This window comes from Balaenoptera musculus, chromosome 15, assembly GCF_009873245.2.
Source record: "Balaenoptera musculus isolate JJ_BM4_2016_0621 chromosome 15, mBalMus1.pri.v3, whole genome shotgun sequence".
In the NCBI taxonomy this organism is placed as follows: domain Eukaryota; kingdom Metazoa; phylum Chordata; class Mammalia; order Artiodactyla; family Balaenopteridae; genus Balaenoptera; species Balaenoptera musculus.
Genome location: NC_045799.1, coordinates 40,421,987 through 40,446,066, shown reverse-complemented (window position 1 = coordinate 40,446,066; position 24,080 = coordinate 40,421,987). Strand labels below are relative to the sequence as shown.

At 39.9% G+C, this 24,080-nt stretch overlaps 1 protein-coding gene across 1 annotated transcript in view; it reads left to right on the top strand.

Moving 5' to 3' along the window:
- The window catches only part of SEL1L2 (SEL1L2 adaptor subunit of ERAD E3 ligase), a 76,003-nt gene that overhangs the window by 42,073 nt on the left and 9,850 nt on the right, over positions 1-24,080 (top strand). The window contains exons 5-15 of the mRNA XM_036826734.1: positions 161-220; positions 306-387; positions 1,605-1,759; positions 2,397-2,453; positions 9,626-9,694; positions 10,571-10,648; positions 14,453-14,515; positions 15,080-15,167; positions 20,125-20,273; positions 21,422-21,587; positions 21,702-21,776. Of these exons, the coding sequence (XP_036682629.1) occupies positions 161-220; positions 306-387; positions 1,605-1,759; positions 2,397-2,453; positions 9,626-9,694; positions 10,571-10,648; positions 14,453-14,515; positions 15,080-15,167; positions 20,125-20,273; positions 21,422-21,587; positions 21,702-21,776 (1,042 nt within the window). The remainder of the gene's footprint in view (positions 1-160; positions 221-305; positions 388-1,604; positions 1,760-2,396; positions 2,454-9,625; positions 9,695-10,570; positions 10,649-14,452; positions 14,516-15,079; positions 15,168-20,124; positions 20,274-21,421; positions 21,588-21,701; positions 21,777-24,080) is intronic.

The window sequence follows — 24,080 nt, the reverse complement described above, 5'->3', positions numbered from 1 at the left end:
CAGAGCTCAATAAGCCCCCAGTGAATGGCAGCCATCTTTACAGAGGAAGAGAATGAAATTTGTAATTTATTTTGGAGTAGTTCAAGGTTAGGGATAAAAAGGCAATGATTGGGTTTGAGTTTCAAATTTAAATGTCGAATAACCTTTTTTTAAACTTTAGGCACTGATATATTACACCTTTGGAAGTGCTGGAGGAAGCATGATATCCCAGATGATTTTGGTTTGTAATTAAATATTCTTGGGCCCAAATAGGTGTGTTATAAATATAGCATTGTCAAAATATTAAGAATTTATATGTGTTTTAGGGGTACAGATATTTGTCAGGAATCAGTGTTCTACAGAATTGCGAAGTTGCCCTAAGTCATTACAAGAAAGTGGCAGATTATAGTGAGTAATCCACATAATTTATTTTAAGATAAAGAGACTTGCCAAGCAATTAAAAAAAACAAATCAATACTAGTTGAAATATTTATGAAAGTATTTAAAGACTGTGCTTTAACATCGGTTATAATACAATTCTTTTAATACAATGTAGAGTTTCTGATTTCTTAATAGTTACTTTTCCAAAAGTTTTAAATGATTGTACTTATCTTTTATTTTTGTTAGTTCATGTCTCCAAACAATTCTATTTTACTTGATCTTGTGGTCTTCTTTCCTTAAACTGAGAATTTAAATATAACATCAATAAATATTAAGCAGTTTCTGTAATTCTAACATTTAGAATATGGGATGACTTGTTAAAAATTCCTGAAGAAATGGATGTAAGGTACATACCTTGGCAATCTCTATACCTTGGCAATCTCTGTTGTTGCACTTGAGAACAATTCAAGTAACCATTATTCTATTACCCTATCCTTTGTCTATACAAAAACAGAGCACGAGGTTAATATATATTCCTAGAATCATTTTCAAAGTTGTATGTAATATTTCCTCATGCAATATCACTGAACCAGACTACATAATAGAGTTTTAAGTAAAAGTCTTCCAAGAAGTGAATAGGGTAAAGTCCATGGTTAATTTCTATGATCAGAATAACATCTGAATTTACATCTTTGACATTATTAGGATCTGAGAAAAGAAAGAAAAAAAATTACTTTTGAATTAAAGATGTTATATATATCAAGATGTTTTTGTATGCTTAATGAAACTGGAATTACCAGATATATTTCAAATTGCGTATTTTGTTAGGTTTACTCAACCATATTTAAAATTTATTTTCAGACTATCCATAGGAAATAATTAAGAAGCGGTTCTTACTCTTGTATTGTAGTTTCAATATACCCAGTAAAAGTCAGTGATAGAAGGGGTTGGTTGCCTTCTTCTGAAATCTGTCTTCTTTCCTGAGCCTGCTTGGCTAGGGTCTTACATATATTGATAAAATATTTGTATAGGCTGCAAAAAATAAGTAGTGTATTGTACTTTTCTCAGAACCAAATAAGCAAAATTAGCAAATTTCTATCTCCTAAGGATATTTCTTTTCTGTTAGTAGACCAGATCTCTGCACAATTTAAAGAGCATAGGCCTAATAGTTTTTTCTGTAAGCTGACTGTTGTCTCTTACAGTCTGTGTATTCTGGCTACTCTCTGGCTTGTTTCTATTCACAGTTGCTGACAAATTGGAAAAAAGTGAAGGTGTTCCAGTGGAAAAAGTGAGATTAACTGAAAGACCTGAAAATCTGAGTTCTAACAGTGAGATTTTGGACTGGGACATATACCAATACTATAAATTTTTGGCTGAAAGAGGAGATGTTCAGATACAAGTAATGTATACAGATGAGCTTGAATTTTTAGAACATGCAAATTACAAAGGGCTTGGTTCTCTCTGAGTCCTAGAAGGGTTAACAATGCCCCATCCTGAATGGGAAAGGGAAGAGAACCCCCTCCTCTTTGTTCTACTCCTTTTTTGTCTGTATCTTTCAGTTCCTTATAGCCTATGGGAGAGCCAGTTGCAATAGTAATGGCATTGTTTTTTGCATTTACTCCTAAAAAAATTAGATGGTAATTATAGAAAAAAAGTACCATCCAATGTTGGTTTTAATATGAATGAACTCTTACCAGGATCCAGAAATACCCTGTCTTTGGAAATGGGAATGGAAATAGGACAGCATTTGTGTGACCTTTGAGAACCAAGAGTTAAGACCACTAGGTTTGCGTGCCCAGGTGTTGCTGTACATTACCAGGCCAGCTTTCTGGCCTCGAGGAAGCCATATGACCAACATCAACCATTTACCCAATAAAACACAGAATTGGGAACAGTTTCCTGCTTCTTTTTTAAGACATGCCAATTGTAGCAAACTGGATCAATATATTGCATTAAAATCATCAATTAATTTTTTTCTTTTCTTTATTGAAATGAATACTACTGCTAAAATAATTGTCAAAACTCATCATTTCTAGGTATCTCTTGGACAGTTACATCTAATTGGGAGGAAAGGTCTAGATCAGGATTACTATGTAAGTCAATCTCAAGCTTCAGTCACGTGGGATGGGAAGGATAATGGTGAGGGAGGTTGGCGGGGCCATGAAAGGGGAGAGGGTGGGTGGAAGAGTTGCTGGGGAAAACCCGCTGCTGCTTCCTTGGTCAGATCTGCTTCCCAGTTTTTGAGGAAGAACAAAGTTCACTAGAGAAAGCACTTTTCCTACCTGCCTCCAAGTACAAAGGGGTAGAGGCCTGTGAAGGAGTAGCTGGGGCTGGGGAGTTTCCATGGTCTCACTGAACCCTCTCTCTTCCCACCCAAACTCACTGTTGAACTGAGGTTAGGTGAGGAGGATACACCCATTCCCAAAGGCCAGCTGTGGAAAGTCTATCTGGGAGTTAACGCCTCAACCCCACTTGGCTAGATTAGAGGACAGACTGCTTCCAATATAATTAGGTATATTATTAATCATCTTTATACATTTGCAAAGCTCCTTTCAATCACTTTTTGCTTCATCTTACCTGATCCCAGTGAGGTTAGAAGATTAATTAACAATTCACATTTATGGTGGAGAAAAAAGCAAATAAACTTGACCTACACAGGATCCTCCTCAGTAAGATGCCAAAGACGTTGGATGAGATCTTGTCTTAATCCTGATTGTGGTTTCAAGGCCCTAGATCCCCACAGATCTGGGGAACTAACTGGGATTCTTTTAAAAGATGATTTTGCAGCCCTTGTCATTTTATACAAGCCATGTGCTCACTGTCTCAAAGGAACACATACTCTATTTCAACATAGTCCCAATGGCTAAGCAATAGAAATAACTACTTTGTATGGCAGTTACATAAAAGACTGATCTGTTATTACTTTCTGTTTCACTTTATATTTTATTTTATGAATGTACCTTTGGTACTATAGCTTGTGTTTTATATGAGGTACTATACTCATTAGGTAAATGTCAAAGTTAATTTTATAAAATGTGATAAATTAGGTAGCAATTGAAATAAGCATAGGCATCCCAAGACAGCTCAACTGAAGGTCTTCAGATTTTTTAAAATCTTCATAATAACTAAGGTTTTAGCTTCTTAGATGAGAAGTTCTGGATTCACATTATTCCAACATCAGATTTCAGCCTGCAATGAGTTTCTCCTCTTAACTATAAGATGCATAACTGAGAAGAATTCCCCATTTTCCATAAAGACAAAATTTGATTGTGAAGGTGCCCAAACCATGCCTATACGGAATGCCCACTAAGCTTTGCAGAGTACATAAGATCCCACAAAGCTAAGCATTGGGCTGGCCAAAAAGTTCACTCGGGTTTTTCCATATGATGGTACGGCGAAACCCGAACGAATTTTATGGCCAACCCCATACTTCCAGTCAGCTCTAGCCACCATGAACACCAGATGGGAGCTGTAGCTGCCTCTAGGTGAGAATGAGGTGCAATCCCAAGGCTGGCAACAGAAGAGTCTGGTGCTATAGTGGCAACAGCTAGGCAGTTGGGTATCACCCAGGAGCCCAGTCAGGCTCTACTGTGGGCTCATTCACATTCATTATCTCTGTTTTACAGATGAGAAGCTGAGGCTGGAGAGATGAAGTAAATTGTTTCAAATCTCACAGCTAGGTAGTAAGATTGTTAAGAAGTAAAATTTGAACTCAGGATTTCCACATTCAAAGCCTGTGCTCTTTTCATTAAACCTTGCTTACTCTTGACCTGGGCAAAAACAAAACACAAATTAAAAAAACGCAGCCATTGAAATCTAGTTTCCTCATTCGTAAAGCAAGAAGAAGGAATGATAGAATCACTCAGGTTTCTCCAAATTCTCTGATGGTATGTTGGGCCGCAATCTTCCCATCCAGACATCTAAAAAGGCTGGTTTAATTCCAGAACCATCCCAGTAGTTGGGCAAGCACAAGCTGGTCCTCCCTGCTTTCTTCAGTCTAATAAATCTGAACTTGCATGGAGGACTCCAGTCAAGGTATCAAGACTGATTGGCTTATATATCAGTTAGCTTAGGCTGCCATCATAAACCCCATTCCCAAAGTTAGGTGGCTTAAAACAACAACCATTTATTTAATTCATGATTTTGGCAGGTCAGTAGTTGTGGCTGGGCTCAGCTGAGTAATTCTTCTGGTCTGGGCCAGGCTCAACTAATCTTGGCTGGACTTACTCACACATGTATAGTTAGCTAGAGTTTTGGCCAGGTCTGGCCCATTTATGATGGCCTCATCTGTGACAGCTAAGATGACTGGGTCTCTCTTCATGCTCTCATCCTCCAGCCAGCTGGCCCAAGCTTTTCACATGGCAATCAAAGGTTCTACAAATACAATAGCAAAAGTCTCCTGGGGCTTCCCTGGTGGCGCAGTGGTTGAGAGTCTGCCTGCCAATGCGGGGGACACGGGTTCGAGCCCTGGTCTGGGAGGATCCCACATGCCGCGGAGCAACTAGGCCCGTGAGCCACAGTTACTGAGCCTGCGCGTCTGGAGCCTGTGCTCCGCAACAAGAGAGGCCGCGATAGTGAGAGGCCCGTGCACTGTGATGAAGAGTGGCCCCCGCTTGCCACAACTAGAGAAAGCCCTCGCACAGAAACGAGGACCCAACACAGCCATAAATAAATAAATAAATAAAATAAACCCCCAAAAAAAGTAAAAAAAAAAAGTCTCTTGAGGCCTAGGGTTGGAACTGCTGAAATCACTTCTGCCATATTCTTTTGGCCAAAGAAAATCATGAGGCCTGCCAGCATTGAAGGAGTAGGAAAAAGAATTTCTCCTTTTAATAGGCAGAACTGCAAAGTATTGTGGCCATTTTTGCAACTTGCCACAGCTTAGCTGCATCAAAATCAACTTGGAAGAGCATGGGAGATGCAGAAGGGAGAGGGAAGGTAAAAGGATAAAGCCAATTTCTGAAAGGCTGTTGCTGCAGCTCTTCCCATGTCTAGATTCTCATCCTTCAAGTCTTACTGCCTCAGAGAGGGCTTTCTTGATCAACTCTACTTTTTTATCACTTATCCTATCATGCTGTGTTTATTTTTCTCTAGCCCCTCTCACTCCTTGTACTATACTGATCTTGACTTGTTTGCTGTCTCCCCACAATGGAATGTAAATTCTTATCTATCTTACTCACTACTGTGTGTCCTGTACTCAGATTAGTACCTTGTACATATTAGGTACTTAGTAAGTATTTACTGAATAAATGAGTAAATGAGTGAATGAATGAATGACAGCATCCTAAGAATTAGACATTTTTCCCCAGCCTAAGAACCACCACTTGAATCAGTATGCTAATGTTTTAGTCCACCAAAGAAAATTAGTAGTGTAAGGCTCTCTATAAATATAAGTGATGCCCAGTACTGCCCAGCAAATTAAACATCAGAATACCTGGAAATGACTAGCTTGCCTTTTTCCCCCTCCTCATTGTTTGATTGAATTAATTTCTCTTATGAGTTGTCACCACAGGCAACATTTTCACCTTCCCCTCCCCACTACCAAATTCTTAATTATTGAAAAGTATTGTATGTGCAATTCTTGATTACATTGTCTTGAATTTGTACACATACATTTTAATGTCATTTGCATTTCTAAATATATACAGGCTCAGAATGAATTGGATTAGGAAAGCTGGGTGTTCTGGTGCATATTATTAAAGTGGATAAGGCATAATTAAATTAAACCTAGTGGAGGAATAATATCAAATATGTAAAGGCAACTGCTTTGTCCACCCTGCCACGTATTAAAAAGAACAGAGCTAATACTATCCCCTTTAAGAGTGACTTACAGAACCTGTGATAAAAGAAGTTTCACAAATGTTTTTAGAACAATACATTTTCTTGGCATTTCATTCTAGAGGAAATGTTACAAACTGATTAAACTAGGGACTTTCTTAGAACCAACAAAAAAAATGTCCATTTTTTTTTAAAAAAAGAGATGTGCATTCAAATAATGAAACTTCACTTAGCGTAATGCCTGAGACATATTATATTTCATCCTATCTAAGACACCATCAATTATAAGATACATTATGTTCTACTGAGAAAGAGAAAACACTGCCAATATAAATTATATGATGCCATTGATAGTAAGGAATGTCCTGATTAAAATGGGAGACAAGTCAGGGGCTGTACATCTTAGAATCAGTAAAATATGATGGTGGGTGCTCAGCAAATATTTGAAGAATGGATGGATGGATGGATCGTGTCTTAGTCTGTTTGAGCTGTTATAACAAAAATACCACAGACTGGGTGTCTTATAAACAATGAAAGTTTATTTCTCACTGTTTTGGAGGCTGGAAGTCTGAGATCAGGGTACCAGCATGATTGGGTGAGGGCCCTCTTGCAATGCAGGCTTCTCCTTGTATCCTCACATAACAGAAAGGGAAGGCTAGCTCTCTGGGGCCTCTTTCAAGGGCACTAATCCCATTCATGAGGGCTCTGCCAGTCACCTCTTAAAGACCCCACTTCCTAATACCATCACCTTGGGCATTAGATTTTCAACATATAAATTTGGGGGAAACACAAATATGCAGACCATAGCAGATGGATAGATGAATGGATGGATGGATGGATGGATGGATGGATGGATGGATGGATACTTGACTCTTTGAGAGCAAGAACTCAGGTTTGCCCATGTATAGCCATCAAAGTAGCTTGCATGGTTCTTTCACATAGTGTTTAATAAATGTTTATGCAATTGAAATAATAGCATTAAAGGCAGGTTAACGTAAAGATAAAGAAAAGAGAGCTGAGATGCCAAGTAAGCCAGGAAAGAGGAAGGGGAAATGAGAGAGAGCCTCAATTCCTTTGGTCTTTACAAGATCATTATATTGAAGGATGGGGAAAACTCCAGGATTCTTATTTGCTTCTAGGGAATAGACGATTCTCTTTTAACATTTCAAATCTAGTTTCCCAGAATGTAACTTTTTCCCCAGAGCTCTCTATTGCCAAATATTTGAGCCCAAATTCTGAAACTGGACTTTGAAAATGATTTCATAGAATCATAATACTAGAGCTGGAAGGGACCATAAAAATTAAAATCCAGTCCCCTTGTTTTAGAGATTGACAAATTTATCTTTTCGTTCACTCACTTATTCTTTCATTCCAGAAATATTTTCTGAGTGCCTAACATACAGTAGACACTGTGCTAAGATACAGAGAATTCAACACTGGGGGAGACAAAAAATTAAGCAGACAGGTCAATGGGTGCATGCCATGATAGGGAAGGACAGGGTGCCCAAAAGCACAGAGGAAGAGAATATGAATGAGGAAGCCAAAGCCTGGAGATACTATGACTTGCACAAATTATAGTTACCGACGGATATATTTGGGTCTTGGCTCAGTAGAGATATTCATAAGAAATACGATTATTTCTTATATCGATGTGTTCTGATAAATGTGATTGGTAAATCATACGTTTGGTCATACCTTTGATTTATTTACCAATATGTGATTGGTAAATCATACATCGCTACAATTTTCTCCTATCCAACTGACACCTACGTTATTCCAGACATTTTAGACAGCATTTGTTTCAAGACTACTTCATGCTCATAAATCTCCAATGGCTTCTATTTTTTACCAAATAAAATGAAAGTCCTTAACCTGGTATTCAAGACTGTTTATAATATGGCCCCATCACATTTTTGCAAGTCCTAGCTTTTGGATGTTCTACTTCAGCTGGACCGAAGTAACTACTATTTCCTGGACACACCTTGGACGCTCCCTTCTCCATTCTTTGCTCATGTTATTCCCTCAGCCTATGATGCCTTCTGCACGGTGAATCATTTATCTTTTGTATGACCTTTATCATTTAAGCCCTCCTTCTTTAAACCATGAAGGCAGAGTGCCAAGGACATGGGAATTGGATTCAGGCTGCTGGCGGGTTGCCAGTACCAACTGCATGAATCTGAGTGTCACTAAATAGGCGCAGATATTAATAATACCTTCCTTACAGTGCTGTTGTGAAGACTGAGTAAGAAAAAGCTTGTAAAACACTTAACATAGAGCTGCATACAATTTCTATTATTCTAAACCCGTCTAATTCTTTTCAGTGTTCCTTTTATCTCACCTATCACTTATTGCCTTACTGCTATTTGCATCTACTCCTTTTTCTCAACAGTATTGTTAGGGAGCAAATGTAGGGATAGGTTTTTTTGTTCATCTATGAATCACCTATAATACCTGCCATACTACCATATGTATGGCAGGTTTCAACCAAGTTCTTGAAAGGATAAGTGAAGAATAGAAGAAGTGGATGGATGAGTGGATGCATGATGTGATGAGGTCCAGGATAGTAGCGTTTGTATTTACTTTATGTCCACAAGGCAGACCGACTTTAGTAACAAGTGTGTGGTTCTCAAATAAGTTGGCGATATTTCTAGAGTAAATTTACGTGTAAAAGAACTACCTGCATTTCTTCCTTAAACATTCTCTTCTCTTTGGGAAGGAGTGGATCCTGCACATCAATCTAGTCAAGGCTTTTTAAAGCGAGAAGAGTTGTGTCCTAATAAGACACTTTGGAGAGTGTCTTCATTTCTCATTCCTGGGGCTTATTTCTTTTATTTCTCCATGTGATCTCTGAGGAGAACTGATGGAAGGTCTGGATGAGGCCTAAGGAATGAGGCAGCAAGAGACAGGTCAGCTCCCATGCGTTCTAGACTGAGTGTTTCATTTAATGTTATGACCCAGAGAGAATCAGAGGTTTTGCTGGGCCCCTTCAGTTTTATTTAGAAAGAATTGGTCTGAAGTTCACCTCTGCAGAAAGGCCTGGCTCAGCAGGCAGCCAGCTGTGTCTAGTCTTACTCCTTCTGCCTCATAAACATTAGGATGCTGTATATCCAATTCTCCCAATTACACAAACTGTCTTATGCAATAAGTACATACTGACAACATACAAGTGTACTTTTTTAAAATAATGGAGTATTTAGTTCTGCAGCTGGGATTTATCTGTCCTCCACAAAGCCACATGCCTATCATGCCTTTCCAAATGTGAGAAACAAGCCCTAACATTCTAAAATTATATATATGAAATATATATATTTATCATCTCCCACTCTTCAGGTTTGTGATTGAAATAGCACTTGGGGTAGTGCTTTAAACAAAGTGGGCATTTCATAGATAGTTTTTAATGCATGTTGAATGAAATAAAATTTAGTTCAAAAGCTGTGTTGTATGATATGTTCATGACTGTCAATAATGTTGTTCCTTTTCTCTCCAGAAAGCATTATACTACTTCTTAAAGGCAGCAAAAGCTGGGAGTGCAAATGCCATGGCATTTATAGGAAAGGTACAAGCTTCATCCTGACCAACATTTTTCATTTCTTAAAACCTAAGAGTACCAGCTAATTGAACCCAGTGTAGGATGACAGGGCTGCACACCTCTTTCATGGCAGCAGCTAAGCGGGGCATTCGACCACAAACTGAGGGTAGCATTCTTGAGGTGACAGTTTGGGAAGAAGCCCCATACAATTGTGGTCTTTATCCAGGGCACCAAAAGCCGTCTTGAAAGTGAATGTGGCCCAGGGCTCCTGGCTGAGTGTAGCTCAGAGCCCCTCTGTTGAGCCCTTGGTGGGTAACAGGAGATCTGGGCTAGTTGTACATCAAAGATTGGGACAGGCCTCGACCCATCGAGGTACCTCCTTCCTCCATCCCTGGAATGAGAACCAGCTCCAGACTGACCAAAACCCAGCTCCTCCCTGACTGATGGGAAGAGCTGCTGTGGAGTGTCCCTCTGGAGAAGCATCTTCTTCTCTCCTTCAAAGACCACTCACTCCCCTGTGTGCTGTCCTTGGCTCCCCGCAGCCAGTCTGCATCAGTAACCATGGGGACAAGTGTCCTGCTTCCAGAGGGCCACATACAGTAAATTTAGATGCAAGGAAACATGAAAAAACACAGATAGGATCCTTTTTTTTTTTTCGCCCTTGGGCAAGGGCACTCCAGAATGTATGTGATAGATTGTATCCTTATTTTTTCCATTTATAAAAATTGAGGTGAAATTCAAGTAACATAAAATTAACCATTTTAAAGTGTACACTTCAGTGGCCTTTACTACATTCACAATGTTGTGCAACCATCACCTCTATGTAGTTCTCAAACGTTTTCATCACCCTCAAATTCCTTAGTTTTTACATCTTTTCATTTATTTTATTTTATTTTTTTGTAGATGTATTTAGAGGGGAATGTTGCAGCACCACAAAATAATGCTACCGCTTTCAAATACTTTTCTATGGCAGCTAATAAGGTATGTATTCAGCCCATTTCTGTAAACACATTAAAACACTTGCCTTTTATTACATGCAGACTGGTGCTGAAGAGTTAAGTCCAAAGCCCCATGCCAGACTAATGGGCCTGGGAGGAGTTTAGGGTCCTGGGGAAGAAAAATATAGTTGACAATAAAATATGGGGTGGGGGTAGGCGGAGACACGTCTCGCCTTCTTGGTAAATGGAAAATGGCAGTGCCTTGTGCTGTCCTAGCTGGAGGCCAGACAGAAGCTCAGCTCTCTCCTCCACCATGCAGTAGATGAGGCCATCTAGCTCAGGAAACAGGAAACAAAAATGAGGACTGAGGAAGGGAAAACTCAGTCAGTAACTGCAGTAAGTTGAGTACAAAGACAACCAAGAAATGCCCAGTTTTTTCTCCTTTGATCTTACCCAAAGGCTCTGGCTCAGGCAGAAGGCTGTCGGGCAGCCAGGACAATATGATTGAGAGCGTGAAGCTGGAGATGGAACCCTGGTTTGAATGCCAGTCCTTCAACTTACTAGCTGTGTGACCATGGGCAAGTTACTTAAGCTCTCTGTGCCTCAATTTTCCTATCTATAAAATGAGAACATAGGAAAATTTGCCTCATATTGTTGTTGTCAGGATTTAATGAGTTAATAGTTATATGCCTCATATTGTAAAGTACCTAAAGCAGTGCCTGGCACATAGTAAGTGTTGTGTGTCAGCTATTATCTTTTGAAGTCTGGGGCCAGTAAGGTAGAATGAAGTTCAAAGCATATCTGAGGCAGAATGGATTGGATCTGTGAGGAAATATAGAAATTGTGTAGTATGGCTCCTGCCACTGAAGTTCTTGCCTTGGTTCTTAAGCTCAGTGAGGCTGGTATCTGTCAGGTGAAATTTAGCAGACTCCCCTAAACCCCTGTAGTGCATAAAGATCGTCCTCATGGCAACACTCACCAACCTAACGCTGGAGAACAGCCTTGATAAACTTTCCAATCCTGCACAGTAGGAAGCATTTTGTTGTCTTCCACTGTCTTACAGCAACACAGGCAGTAGAGATGTGCTCAAATGGAGAATATTTTCAACTGTTCTCGGTTTTTTAAAAGCCCACACGCTGCTTCAGGAGCCTATTTATAAATGACTAGCACCTCGGAGCTGCTGCTATTGTGGTTTAAATTACTGAGAAGGCTGGTATTCGGCTCCTCTCCCTTGTAATTTATATGAAATTGTTGCTCAGCAAGACAGTCATCCAGAGTACCATTAGATTAGGATGACAAGGAGAGCAGACTGAAAAAGAGGTGGGATAATGTAACAGAGGAAGATCTCATGTAACTGGGCAAATAATGCTGATTTGTCAGCGCAAAGGAATAATGCCAGGGAGCTGAGTGTGTAAATTAACCCAGCTCCCCCAAGCTATTCAAGGGCTGTGTAACCAGTAGTGATCTGATCTACTCGTGTTCTAAACCTGAGCTACCTTCCTTTATGGAGGAAATCTAAATTAAGGTTATTATTATGAATGGCATCAGGTGGACATAGCCATGTAATCCTTTACCATCTCCTGGACAGTTTATTAGATTTCTCACTTGGGGTCACTATCAAAGTAAAGAGTTTCTGCCTCCCACTCTTGCACACCCATACTCTTCTTTTACAGCTTTTTTTTAAAACAGTTGCTTTTTAAATTTGTTTTTAAGTCATATCAGTACCAGGATGCAAAGCTATAGACTCTATGACTTCTTGTGTCTTACTCAGAAACATGAACAGTTATCCTGTGTGATGTTGGGCCCAAGTTGGACCATATTCTTCTGGTTTCCTCACCCACACCTCTGAACACATCAGGCCCATCCCCATCTTCACACTTCTGTCATTCCCCCCCTTCCTAGAATCCCCCATTCTGAATACCCATCCCCCAGAGCAGAGCTCGATCCTCTCTCCCTCCACAAAGCCACCCCTACTCCCTTGGCACACATCTTTTCCCTCTTCTGAACTTGCCCTGTGTTCACTCTGTGTACTCCTAGACACTTTACTGCTTCTACCCTGTGCCTTCTCTCCTACTGTCTGAAGGCCATGTCTCTTCACCTAGAGGAGGCCAACGGTCTTAGTGCCTTGTAGGGGCTCATCAAATATTTGCCAAATATGACCATCTGGTCCCTAAGTTCATGTCAGTTAACCTGAGCAAGAACATTGAGCCCTAAGGCAGAAGTTATGTATGGGGTTTGGGGGGGGAGGTTGCCTGCACATATGTTTTGTTTGGCTCAGAAAGAGTTTTAAAAATTAGGAAATTTCATATCAAACTCTGGATGTCCAGCTTTTCTTGGAAAATGAGAAGAGCTGTCCACATGAGGCGGCCTTTCCACGTGATGACAGCTGGCTGCAGCAGACAGCCGGGGAGGTGCTGCTGCCTTTGGACGGGGCAGGTGCTCTCCGGTTTGCCTCAGTCTCCACCACTCCCCCATCACCGGGCTTAATGTACTTCTTACATTACTTGCATGGCTCTGGAGGTATCTGAGTTGGCCACTCCTGAGCTGAACATTCTAAACAGGTACTCCGGGCCTTAAACGGTTGGTGAGTCATCCAATGAGCCCCTGGTTTCCCAAGGATTCTCTTAGAGAAAGAAAGAAATTTGTCCCTAGTATTCTAACATGTCTCCTCCTTCTCCCTTCCTCTTTCCTTCCTCTTATTTCCCTTCCTCCCATTTTTTCTCAACATCTAAATGAAGATAGTTAAAAGGAGACAGACTCACTAGACTTTACCACATGGATCACACCAGGCCTTACTATCCCCAGAGCAGTCTATCCTAAAACTCCTGGAACCACAGGTAGATGTAGTCAGGGGAGAAGAGGGAAGAGGATAGTAGACATACACCAGCTGTTTTAAATACAGGTGGACCGTCCTCAAGAATTCTTACAATAGCTGGCCCTTTGACATGCATAGGCTCAAAGTTTGGAGTCTTGAAATAGTTGTTGAACTATGCCTTCTCTATTTATGTGCTATTCCTGTATCACCGAGGAATATTCTGGCTGCGTCAGCAATAATTACATTTCAATTATTAAGTTATAAAAACTAATTACAAATAAATACATTTAAGTGGTAAAAAGAAATTTGGAGAGTTTTCTATCAGAACTTAAGTACCTGAGGAAATACTATAAACCTTACAAGCAGTAACAGTGCTTTACCATCCATAACAGCTAGATTGAAATTCATAGAGTCTCCAAATATTATTTGGCCGTTAATGTCAACCTCCTTTGACCAAAGCAGGTAACAAGTGTCTAGATAGACTTCTCCCTTCTGAAAAACTCCTACACATCCTTTAAGACCCAGCTCAAATGTCAACACCTCCGACAACTCAATCTGCTCAGTCCCTAGTCTCACCCACCGTCACCTAGCCTCCCTCTTCTAGGTGCCCACAACACTCTTTATCTGTTTCTACTATAGGACTTACCACATTTGACATGATTAAGAGGTCCTACCTAGTGGCTCAGAGCCCAGGAGCCTGTAAGGCAGGGATCATGGTTTATTGATCTTTTGACTTTCACCTCCTACCCAATGCCTGTTACGGAGTCACACACAAAGCAAGCACTAAATAAATGCTGAATGAAAGATTGGAGGAAAGATTTGACTTTCATCTCCCTCTTTTCTAGTCAGAGGTGGGTTATGAAAGTGTGAAAGGAGAAACTAGAGAGGGTCAGAATAACACCAACTGCCTGATTCACCTGCCTTATTTCATCTCCTACCGGCTGCATTTCAAATATTGTGAATGATTTTGCAATACTTTTCCGTATGGTGAATTCTTCTGGGACTTTACTTGGATTTTTAAACCTGTTCCAGGGCAATGCCATTGGTCTTCATGGGCTCGGTCTTCTTTACTTTTATGGGAAAGGAGTTCCTGTGGTAAGTTAAATAATTTTCTTATCTTTTTCAACATTTCTAGCAATTTATTAGGGTGAAATTCATGATCACTGATTAATCTAAAGGAATTAGTCTCTATTACGTGGTTTGCCAAGGTATCATATCTGGTAATAGAGAATAAAATAATTCAGTGAAATATTTGCCAAAGAGACATAGAACAAGCTTGTGACAAGAATAACAACCCTAATTATATCTTAGAATCATAGATTCTAAGTAACCTTAGAAATCATCTAAACCATGAGGATTTTTTTTGTAGAGAAATTTATCTTCTTACTTTAACTTCTGTCTTTTGAGTGACCTTCCCCCAATATCTAACAAAACCTACTGTCAATGTAGGAAAAGACATAATTTACAATGAAAATAAGATAATTATTTCTTAATAGAATCTAATATAATAATGAAATAAAATGTATAATACTTCTGATACTACTTTAATTAGCCTAAATCACATAGGGCACTAACTATGCTCTTAAAAATAGTGGAAGGCAATTGTTACCATGGAGTTATGCATGTACCTTTGAGTAACAAAGTGTAATTATCTTGCAGAATTATGCAGAAGCACTTAAATACTTTCAGAAAGCTGCAGAGAAGGGATGGCCAGACGCACAGTTTCAGTTAGGCTTCATGTACTACTGTAAGTGCTATACATATGGCTGCTTTACTTAGAATGATAAATGCAAAGTCTGCTCCTTTTTTAAGACAAATCAAAGGGTTGGTGTAAGTGGTTTAGATAGAACATTCAGGCAGCAATTTGAGGAGGAATTTGAAGAAGACAGGAGGAAAAGGACATTTGGGGGAGGAGGCAATGAGGTGCAATCAGAAAGCTCACCTTTGAAAATTTTAAGTTTGAAGTGGCTTGTGACACCCAGCGCACAACCCAGAAGCAAGTATGAAACTCACAAGAAAGGTAAAACTTGGAGAGAAAGATTTGGGGGGACATCAACATACAGGCATCAGTAAGAGTAACTGAGGTTGCAGAGGGAAAGGAGACAGAGTGTGAGAGGAAAGAGAGTGGGCCATGGTGAGAAATCTGGTGATCCTTGGTGCCATATTGAAAAGATGGGCAGAGAAAGAGTGGTCACAAGAAGACTGAAAAAGCATGGCCATTTGATTTGGAATTATAGTATTATCTGGCCCAAGATAGGTGGTGCTCCTTATTTTGGGCTAGATAATACTATAATTCCAAATCCAATAACACAGTCCAATGGCATCAGCTCAATGGTTGCCATATATGCCATTGTTTAATCTATAGTCCTCATTTATCTTTGATCAAGATAAAAAATGATGTAACTATCCTTATTAAATTGATTAATACTTTGCATCACAATTTCGGCTAGGACTAATACTGTAGCACTATTCCCAGAAAAATGATTCCATAAAAACATCCGAGTTTCAGATCAAAGTGAAGTGTTAATTCTCAGGTGGTACTAAGGGTTAAGAGTCTTATTCCAAAACACTGGTTCATATACATTTTGGTTCTTATTCATACCTTTGTGAATCTGATGAAATATAAACCTTCCCCTTCAGATATGTGCGTAAGGACACGTGCACATACCCCCCCACCCCTCAACAAATGTTGGATACATTTCAGAAACTTACATTCCCTGAAGCCTATCCATGAATTCCAGGTAAAGAATCCCTTCTCTGAATATTTTCTCAGCTTCAGAAAGATTTGAGAATAATCACAATAGTTTGGTCTTAAAATAACCAAAAAGTTGTCCAGGGGCAATGATTCGATGCTCTATTCCTGAGTGGGTTTTCTTTTATTTTTGAGAAATTTATTTTCTCCAAATTGGCTCATGTCTATTAAAAGAATATCTAAGATGTATACAGCATTGTTTGATTTTCAGAGCACTGGCATATGATGCCATATGACTTACCTTGGGGCTTTTGCATACTATACATCAGTTGAATTACATTTTAAACTCATGCGACCTTCTCAACAATTCTAGAAGTTTTCAACCTCATTAATGGATAGGAACCTCAAATACAGAGATATCCATGATGAGTTGGCTAGTCAGCATGAGATTGAAAAAGAGACTCAGAATGCTTGCTCTGGTACCAGTCTCTTTTCTTTTTTTTCTTTTTTTTTTTGCTTAAAGTACACAATTCAATGGTTTTTAGTATATTCACAGACTTGTGCAACCAACACCAGAACCAATTTTAGAACATTTTCATCAGCACAAGAGATAATCCCGCCCCCCCATAAGCAGTCATTCCTCATTCCTGTCACCCCAGTCCCTGGTCACCACTGCTCTGCTTTCTGTCTCCATGGATTTACCTCTTTGGGTCATTTCATAGAAATGGAATCATTCAATATGTGGCCTGTCATGTCTGGCTTCTTTCAGTGAGACCATGCTTTCAAGGTTCAGCCATGATGTAGTGTGTGTCAGTATTTCATTCCTTTTTTTTTTTTTTTTTAATATTAGTTGTTTTGTTTGTTTGTTTGTTTGTACTGCAGGTTCTTATCAGTCATCAATTTTATACACATCAGTGTATACATGTCAATCCCAATCGCCCAATTCAGCACACCACCATCCCCACCCCACCGCGTTTTCCCCCCTCGTTGTCCATACGTTTGTTCTCTACGTCTGTGTCTCAACTTCTGCCCTGCAAACCAGTTCATCTACCAGTCCCTTTTCTTTGGGCTATGTTGCCAACCAATATTTTAAATAAATAAATAGCAGCAACAATAATAAAATAGTTATTATTTGCTGAGCAGTTCTAAGCATTGAGCTAAAAATTGCTAAAAAACCATGAATTTCAAACCAGAACTTTAAATGTGGATTTATACTGAATGATGATCTTTAACAAACAATGTGAACCTATTCTTCATCATCTGGTGATTGTCCTCACACTGAGTATTGCTACTCCATTTTAGTGTTCAAGCTTGCATTAATGCCTGCCACTGTGAAAGCCAAATAATTCCATGGCATCCCACAGCAAGAGAGGTTTCTGACAGTTCAAATATAAAAATGTAATGAGAGATCTGTGTTCACAGGGCACATAGTGGTTTGAGAAATCTGCTCAATAAGTGCTTGTTGTTGATTGAATACTTAGTTTCAAAAATAATATTTAACTTTTCTTCCAGAATACCAACTTAGCAGGAAATGTTATCATAAGTATAAAGAAATCGTTTCCACTCCGAGAAATAAATGGATTAAATTCCCATTTAATGCAGATTTTAATTCCCTAAAAATACTAACTTTAGTGCTAATCTTTAGCAATTAATTAAAATTGGCATGTAAGAATTTCTTGCTGGAAGAATTTTGATAAATTATGAGACTAACCTGAGCTACCATACAAATCCTTGGAGTTTTAAATTTCATTTTGTACAGCATATTTATGCGAGTAAACCTTTTTTTGCATTGGAAACACTGAAGCCAAAATGCTGAAAATTATGGAGGCTGACATGAAACCTCATCGTATTAATATTAAATTCAACATCAGTGATTTATTGTCACAAACAACATTATCTGTCATGGTAAACAAATGCTGTTAACTTATACTATGTTTTTATTTGATTTGTGTGTCCATTTTGATTTTTAAATATTTATTGTTGAATAAGGCCTGCAAGTGTGAACAACTTATTTCTAAATTTAGGTTTATATGTTTGAATAATATTATAATAAAATTTTAAATCAAAAAAAAAAAAAAAAGCATGGTCAGAGGAATGGGGTGAGGAGGAGGTGACCTTAAGTAGGACAAGGGATAGAACTTTCAAGAAAGAGTAAATGAATGAGCACCCCTTTGAAATTCAGTGAAAGGCCTAGTTCTCACTTTTCAAAAAAAAAAAAAAAAAAGTAAGAAAGGGCCAAGCATCTGGGGAACTTGTCGATAAGGAGGATTTTGTGAGGTCATTGAACTGGCTGGGATGGAAGCCAGATACAGTGGGTTGAGGTGTAAATGGAAGGTGAGGAAGTAGATGAGTAAAAATATTCTTGGAAGTAGTGTGCCTTTAAATGGAGAGAAAGGGGATATTAGCACGAGGGGGACCGAGAATCAAGAGGGAGTTGTTTTTAAGGTGATGAGAGACCTGAGTATAATTTTCGGCAGAAAAAAGAGAGCCAGCCAGTGGAGGTGGTTAATGTGTCTTGGGGGAAGATGAGATAACTGATGAAGAGGTTCTGGGAATATTTAGGTGGCATTTCTGATCTAATCTGACCAGTGGCAAATCTGAAAGTATCTGATCAGGTCCAGGTAGGTGGGGGTCTCATTAGCTTTGATGAAGAGGAGGGATTTCTCACCCTCAAAGACCGGAGAGACGGTGGAATAGGTGGTGCAGTTGTAAATCTGGGGAGAGAGGCAAGTGAGGAAAGATAATGTGAGGGTTCCCTCCATGAGCTCAGAGGTACAAAGTCATCTTCTGAGAGCGAAGGTAGAGTGGTTGGGGTAGGTGGTCTCAGAAAGCCATGAAGGTTTGTAATCATCTTTGTGGGGACTGAGAGAGAGAGAGAGTGGCCAAGACACGTGTCAGGAGATCTGAGCACACCTGAGTAACCCTGCTGAGTCCTTGCTGTCAGGTGGAGCAAGGGCAGCAACAGACTGCATCATCAAGAAGACAGGTCTGGCCAAGAGGTCAGCTGGCATTTCCCATGATAGCCCAGGTGGAGGGCCTCTTCTCTACGGTCTTGGGAGGTCGCCTAAGATAGCCTTGTTCTTCTAGTTTATTCCAAGTCCCAGGCCCAGGGTCTATCAGATTCCTCAAGCATCTAGAATAAGAGTAATAGTTAATGACTAATGTTTAAGTCTTTACACGTATTTACTCATTTAGTCCTCTCAACACATCTAGGGGGTAGCCCACCATTTCTAGATGAGCAAACTGAGCCATATCAAGGTCAAACATCTTACACAAGATCACACACTTGGTGGAGCTGGGACTCAAACCCAAGTGACCTGCCTCCAGAGCCTTTGCTCTTACCAGCAACATGGCACTGCTTCTAAAGGCTAAGAAATGTTAGAGCTGGAAGGCAGTTTCAGAACCACCTAGTGAAAGCCCTTCCTTTTGCAAATGAAGTGCCTATGGGTGCCCAGGTCACAAAAGGAGTAATGGGAGAGCCAGGACAAGAATCCCAGCTGCTGGGAGTAGCTGATTCTCCATCCTAGCTCCAAATGCCTCTCCTTGCTCCAAGCAATGAGCTGAGTCTGAGCTGGGCCTCCTGGAGCTGGGATTTACCTGCTCCAAACTCCATAGTTATGGCTGGGAGGAGCTATATTGGTCTCCTGGTGTGGAAGGATGACAGGGATGGTGACACACATCATGGAGGGCCTTCTGGTCCTCAGAGACTACCACTTGGTCTTCTTTTCATTAATTGCAGTTATACCATATTGAGGAGATGTTTTCATGAGACTAAACAGTCCATCTCCTTCAGTTTTCTGAATGGGTCAAGAACATACATTTCCATATTCTTACTTATAATCTAACTCAACCTTTTTTTTCCCCAAATAGTGGATCTAGAGTAGCTTGACTTTTGGTTGGCTTTTCTCATCCTATTTAAAATAGCAGGAATCACTATGAGCATTACATCCATAGATTATAATGTAAAAAATAATGTAAATAAGGGGTGGCTCAAAATAATTTTAATTTTCAGCTGGCTCTGGAGTACGGAAGGATTATAAACTTGCCTTCAAATATTTTTACTTGGCATCTCAGAGTGGGCAGCCCCTCGCCATTTATTACCTGGCCAAGATGTACGCCACAGGAACAGGAGTGTTAAGATCGTGCAGAACCGCTGTGGAGGTAAATCACGGGCTATTTCTAAAGCACTTTTCATTTATCACAGAAAGGAGGTGATACTGTCCTTAGATTGTTGGTGTCTTTGATTTTATAGATATTATCTTGTTTCTTCCAGCGGACAGTGTGAACACTGACATTTGCCAGGGAGGAAAAGCAGTGATGTAACTCAGACTGGGAAAGGGAGGAAGAGAAATGATCCCTCCTGTCTTGCATCTGGCTTTTCATCAAGTTCAGAGCTCGCCTCAGAATTCAGTTATGGAGCTCTGTTTCAGCTTTCAATCAAATCTCCAGGGCAATTTGGCACTTCTAGTAGGATTGGGAGTTGCGACTTGGGACATGAAAGGCTTGATTTAGCTTAGAAAATGTAGCCCACTTCTTCCCAGAAAGCCAGGTCCTTAGGTTTTTCTGATGATTTGGATGACAACTGAGAAAGTGAATTTTTTCAGCATGGGATAGTGATGCAGTTTTCAAAAGAATGCTTTTAGGACCTTAATGTCCTTCATTGATTTATTAAACACTTCCCCTGCACCAATATAAATACCTTCATGTTGCAATCTGTCCCCTCTGAAATTCGTTTCAAAACCTGCCAGCTAATAATCTATCTTTAGATTTGCTCCTTTGCCAACTTCCTAATGAATTATGTATGGTTAACCTCTTTTGGTTACATAAGGGCTATTCAACTAAGTTGCCGGTTGTCCCCACAGAGCTCTGCACACCTCCCTCACGGTTATGTCACCTACACCCTCAGGCACTGTCTTCCCTTCATTCTCTCTTCTCCACATCAGCTGCAGCCTTATAACTCACCCTCGCAGGGCAGCAGCATCCAGAAAATCCCTTTTATTAAAAAACAGAAGGCGATACATTCTGTTGTCCTGCCAAATAGCCCCCAAGTCAGAAAAGTTCATTTACACATATTTAAAACAAGTCTCAGGAAGTGTAAGCTCAAGACAAAAAAAAAATACACACCTGTAATCTTCGTGCCTATGAAAGCTATTAACTCCTCACCCTAAATAATTTTCAAAAGCCATGCTTTAGACCTAAAATCCTTGCCTGACCAGCCAGCAGGAACTGAAGACTGAGGTTATTTATCGTTTACCTGGAATGAAGTGTATTGGCTAACTAGTCTGCTTGATTTCTCTTTGTATATACAGCTTTATAAAGGTGTCTGTGAACTAGGCCACTGGACTGGGAAATTCCTGACAGCATACTTTGCCTATAAGAATGGTGATATAGATTCTTCTCTTGTTCAATATGCACTCCTTGCAGAAATGGGTTATGAAGTAGCTCAAAGCAATTCAGCATTCATTTTGGAATCTAGTAAGATAAGTTAAAATTCTCTGCAATTCCCCAATCATGCATATGCATATATGACTTTACTGTAGGGGTATTTTAAGCCTTCCTAATGGAATGTCTCCTTTTTTATTTTTTTAGAAAAAGCTAAAATCCTTGAAAAAGAGAGGATGTATCCAATGGCACTTCTCCTATGGAATCGAGCTGCCATTCAAGGTACAGAACTTAGATAAAAATGAGCACTACTTGGCCCCTGTCCGCTATTATTCATCTGATTTGCTCCAGCTGAGTTCTTGGGCACATAGGCAGAAAGGTGCAGGATATCTAGCAGGTGGTATTTCAAACTGATGTTAGGGTCAGTCTTTGCTTAGAGGTCATTTCCAGGAACTTCTTTTGTTATTCTCAAGGTCTCCAGTTTAGCAAACCATAGGAATTTTTCTATGGCTCTGTCTCCATGGCACCAGAACGGTTGTTTGAAACATGGCAGTTTTACTCAAGAAATCAGTTTTCTTGGTCTGGCTTCAGTCACTCATTTGCTGAGTTTTTCTGAACTTATCAGAGATATGACCTATGTTTCAATGAGTTTATATAGGTTAAATTACTTATGGCTCCAAGACTTGTTTGATTTTTCTTTTAGAATATCACATTGAGGATTACCACAAGCTTCAGATCTTTATTATAACCATTAGCATGGTAGCATCAGGGAAAAAAAAGAAGAATTAATTAGCAAGATCCTCCCCCCGCCATAGGGAGCGCTGGTGGGAAAGCAGTGGCAGGTGGCATTTGCATCACTATGTCTCATTCCATTCTTTCCCTAAATTATATTACTAATAGCAGAGAGATTCTGCAAAGCTGTCACTATTGACATTTGGATATGTGAGGTGCTCTCTTACGGTAAGAGAGCAATTTTACTTCCAATTAAGTTTCTTAAAATCGTCTCAGGCTAAGGCCGAATCATCCCTTTTCTACAAGAATTGAATGGGATAAAAACAATTCTCAGCTGATGCTAATATGAGGCAGAAGAAAAAGTCACAGTGGTGCCTTCTCAGGTCCAGCCGAGCTGGTACTGCAGCAGCAAGCCATCTGTGTGATTTTAGTGAGAAATTCCCTAAAAAAAGAAAAGTCTGTTTTCTAAAATGTTTGGAGTAAGGAAACAACACCAGCAGCCCCTCAGCTATGGCAAATGAGCTCAATTGTAACAAATACAGGTTTATTCCAAGCCAGGAAATGCTGTGGAAATTGCACTAAGGAAAAGAGACATTGAAAATGAGAGGACATTAATATTAAACAGAATTCACCAATATAAAAATGTCAGACCACTAAAAATAATTGTGTGTCACCAGAGAGGTCAGGCATGATTGTCCCCAAAGATGTGGTTTCTGAATGGCTGTCTTGAGCTTAGGAAATCTAGTAATGGAAGTTAGGTTTCCAATCAGTCATTGGCGATGTTTCTTTCAGGAGTGTGAGGAGGGTGCTGAACCATAAGGACTCAGTCACCAGCCTGTGACTGTGAAATTGGAGGGGAAATCCCTCCCACTGTCTAGTGACCCCCTGGGAGCCTGTCAGGATTGCCACATGCCCCCCACCCCCCGTCAGTCCCCTAATTAGGGTGGAGCTGAATCCTCTGGAGAATCTGCTTGTTCACAACCTTTCATTCTTAAGAGACCTCAGGGGTCCTGCTTATTGCTTGCAAAGCTTGAAAATGCAGAGTCCTGTTCTTTTGTGGCTATGGTGCAGAAGGAATCTTGGGGTCAAAGGAAGATAGCTTTGGGCAAAATTAGAGATGGAGTGGGTTTCTCTTTAGAGCTCGAGGGGTCTCTTGCCTCTCCAGGCCCCTCTGAGCCCCTCTCCTGGGCATCATTTCTGTGAGGTCTTGCCCCTAGCTACCTGTACATTTTGAAGCACCTGGGAAGCAGACCCTGACAACTAATATCTTTGGCAGCTTAAGAAGTTTACGACGTTACTTTTCCTCCAAGAAAACTAAAGACGGCTCATGGTATTACATTTTAGTATAGGGTTCCAGAAGATTAAAAGAACTTCAGAACCCAAAGGACTCAATTCCAAAAAATTTTAGGCTTTGCATTAGGCCAAATGGGAAGAAAAACTTGGAAGAAGTCCTATAGCCCTTAATGATACACATCAGACCATACAACACAGGGTACTTTCCCCTTTTCCAAGTAAGCCTAGACTGTGCCAGCGGGGTTGGCCACAGCTGAAGTGGATGTCCTACATGAGCATTCCTTCATCTTTTCAATCAACATAGCCCTAGTGAGTGGAAACATGGGCCCCAAAGAGACCCTTAGAGGTCATCCCTAAGTGGCCTTCAAAAGACTGAAATCTCATATCTTAAAAAGTCATGTGAATTTTTTTCTACTCCTGAATATTTTCATGTTTGTTGGAAACTAAGATTGTAAAATACTTAACATCTGGGGAAAGCATTTTCTAAAAAGTTTCCTACCCTGTCTATCCATTCATTCCATAAATATTCATCAAGTACCATTCCCATCCTGGTAATATATC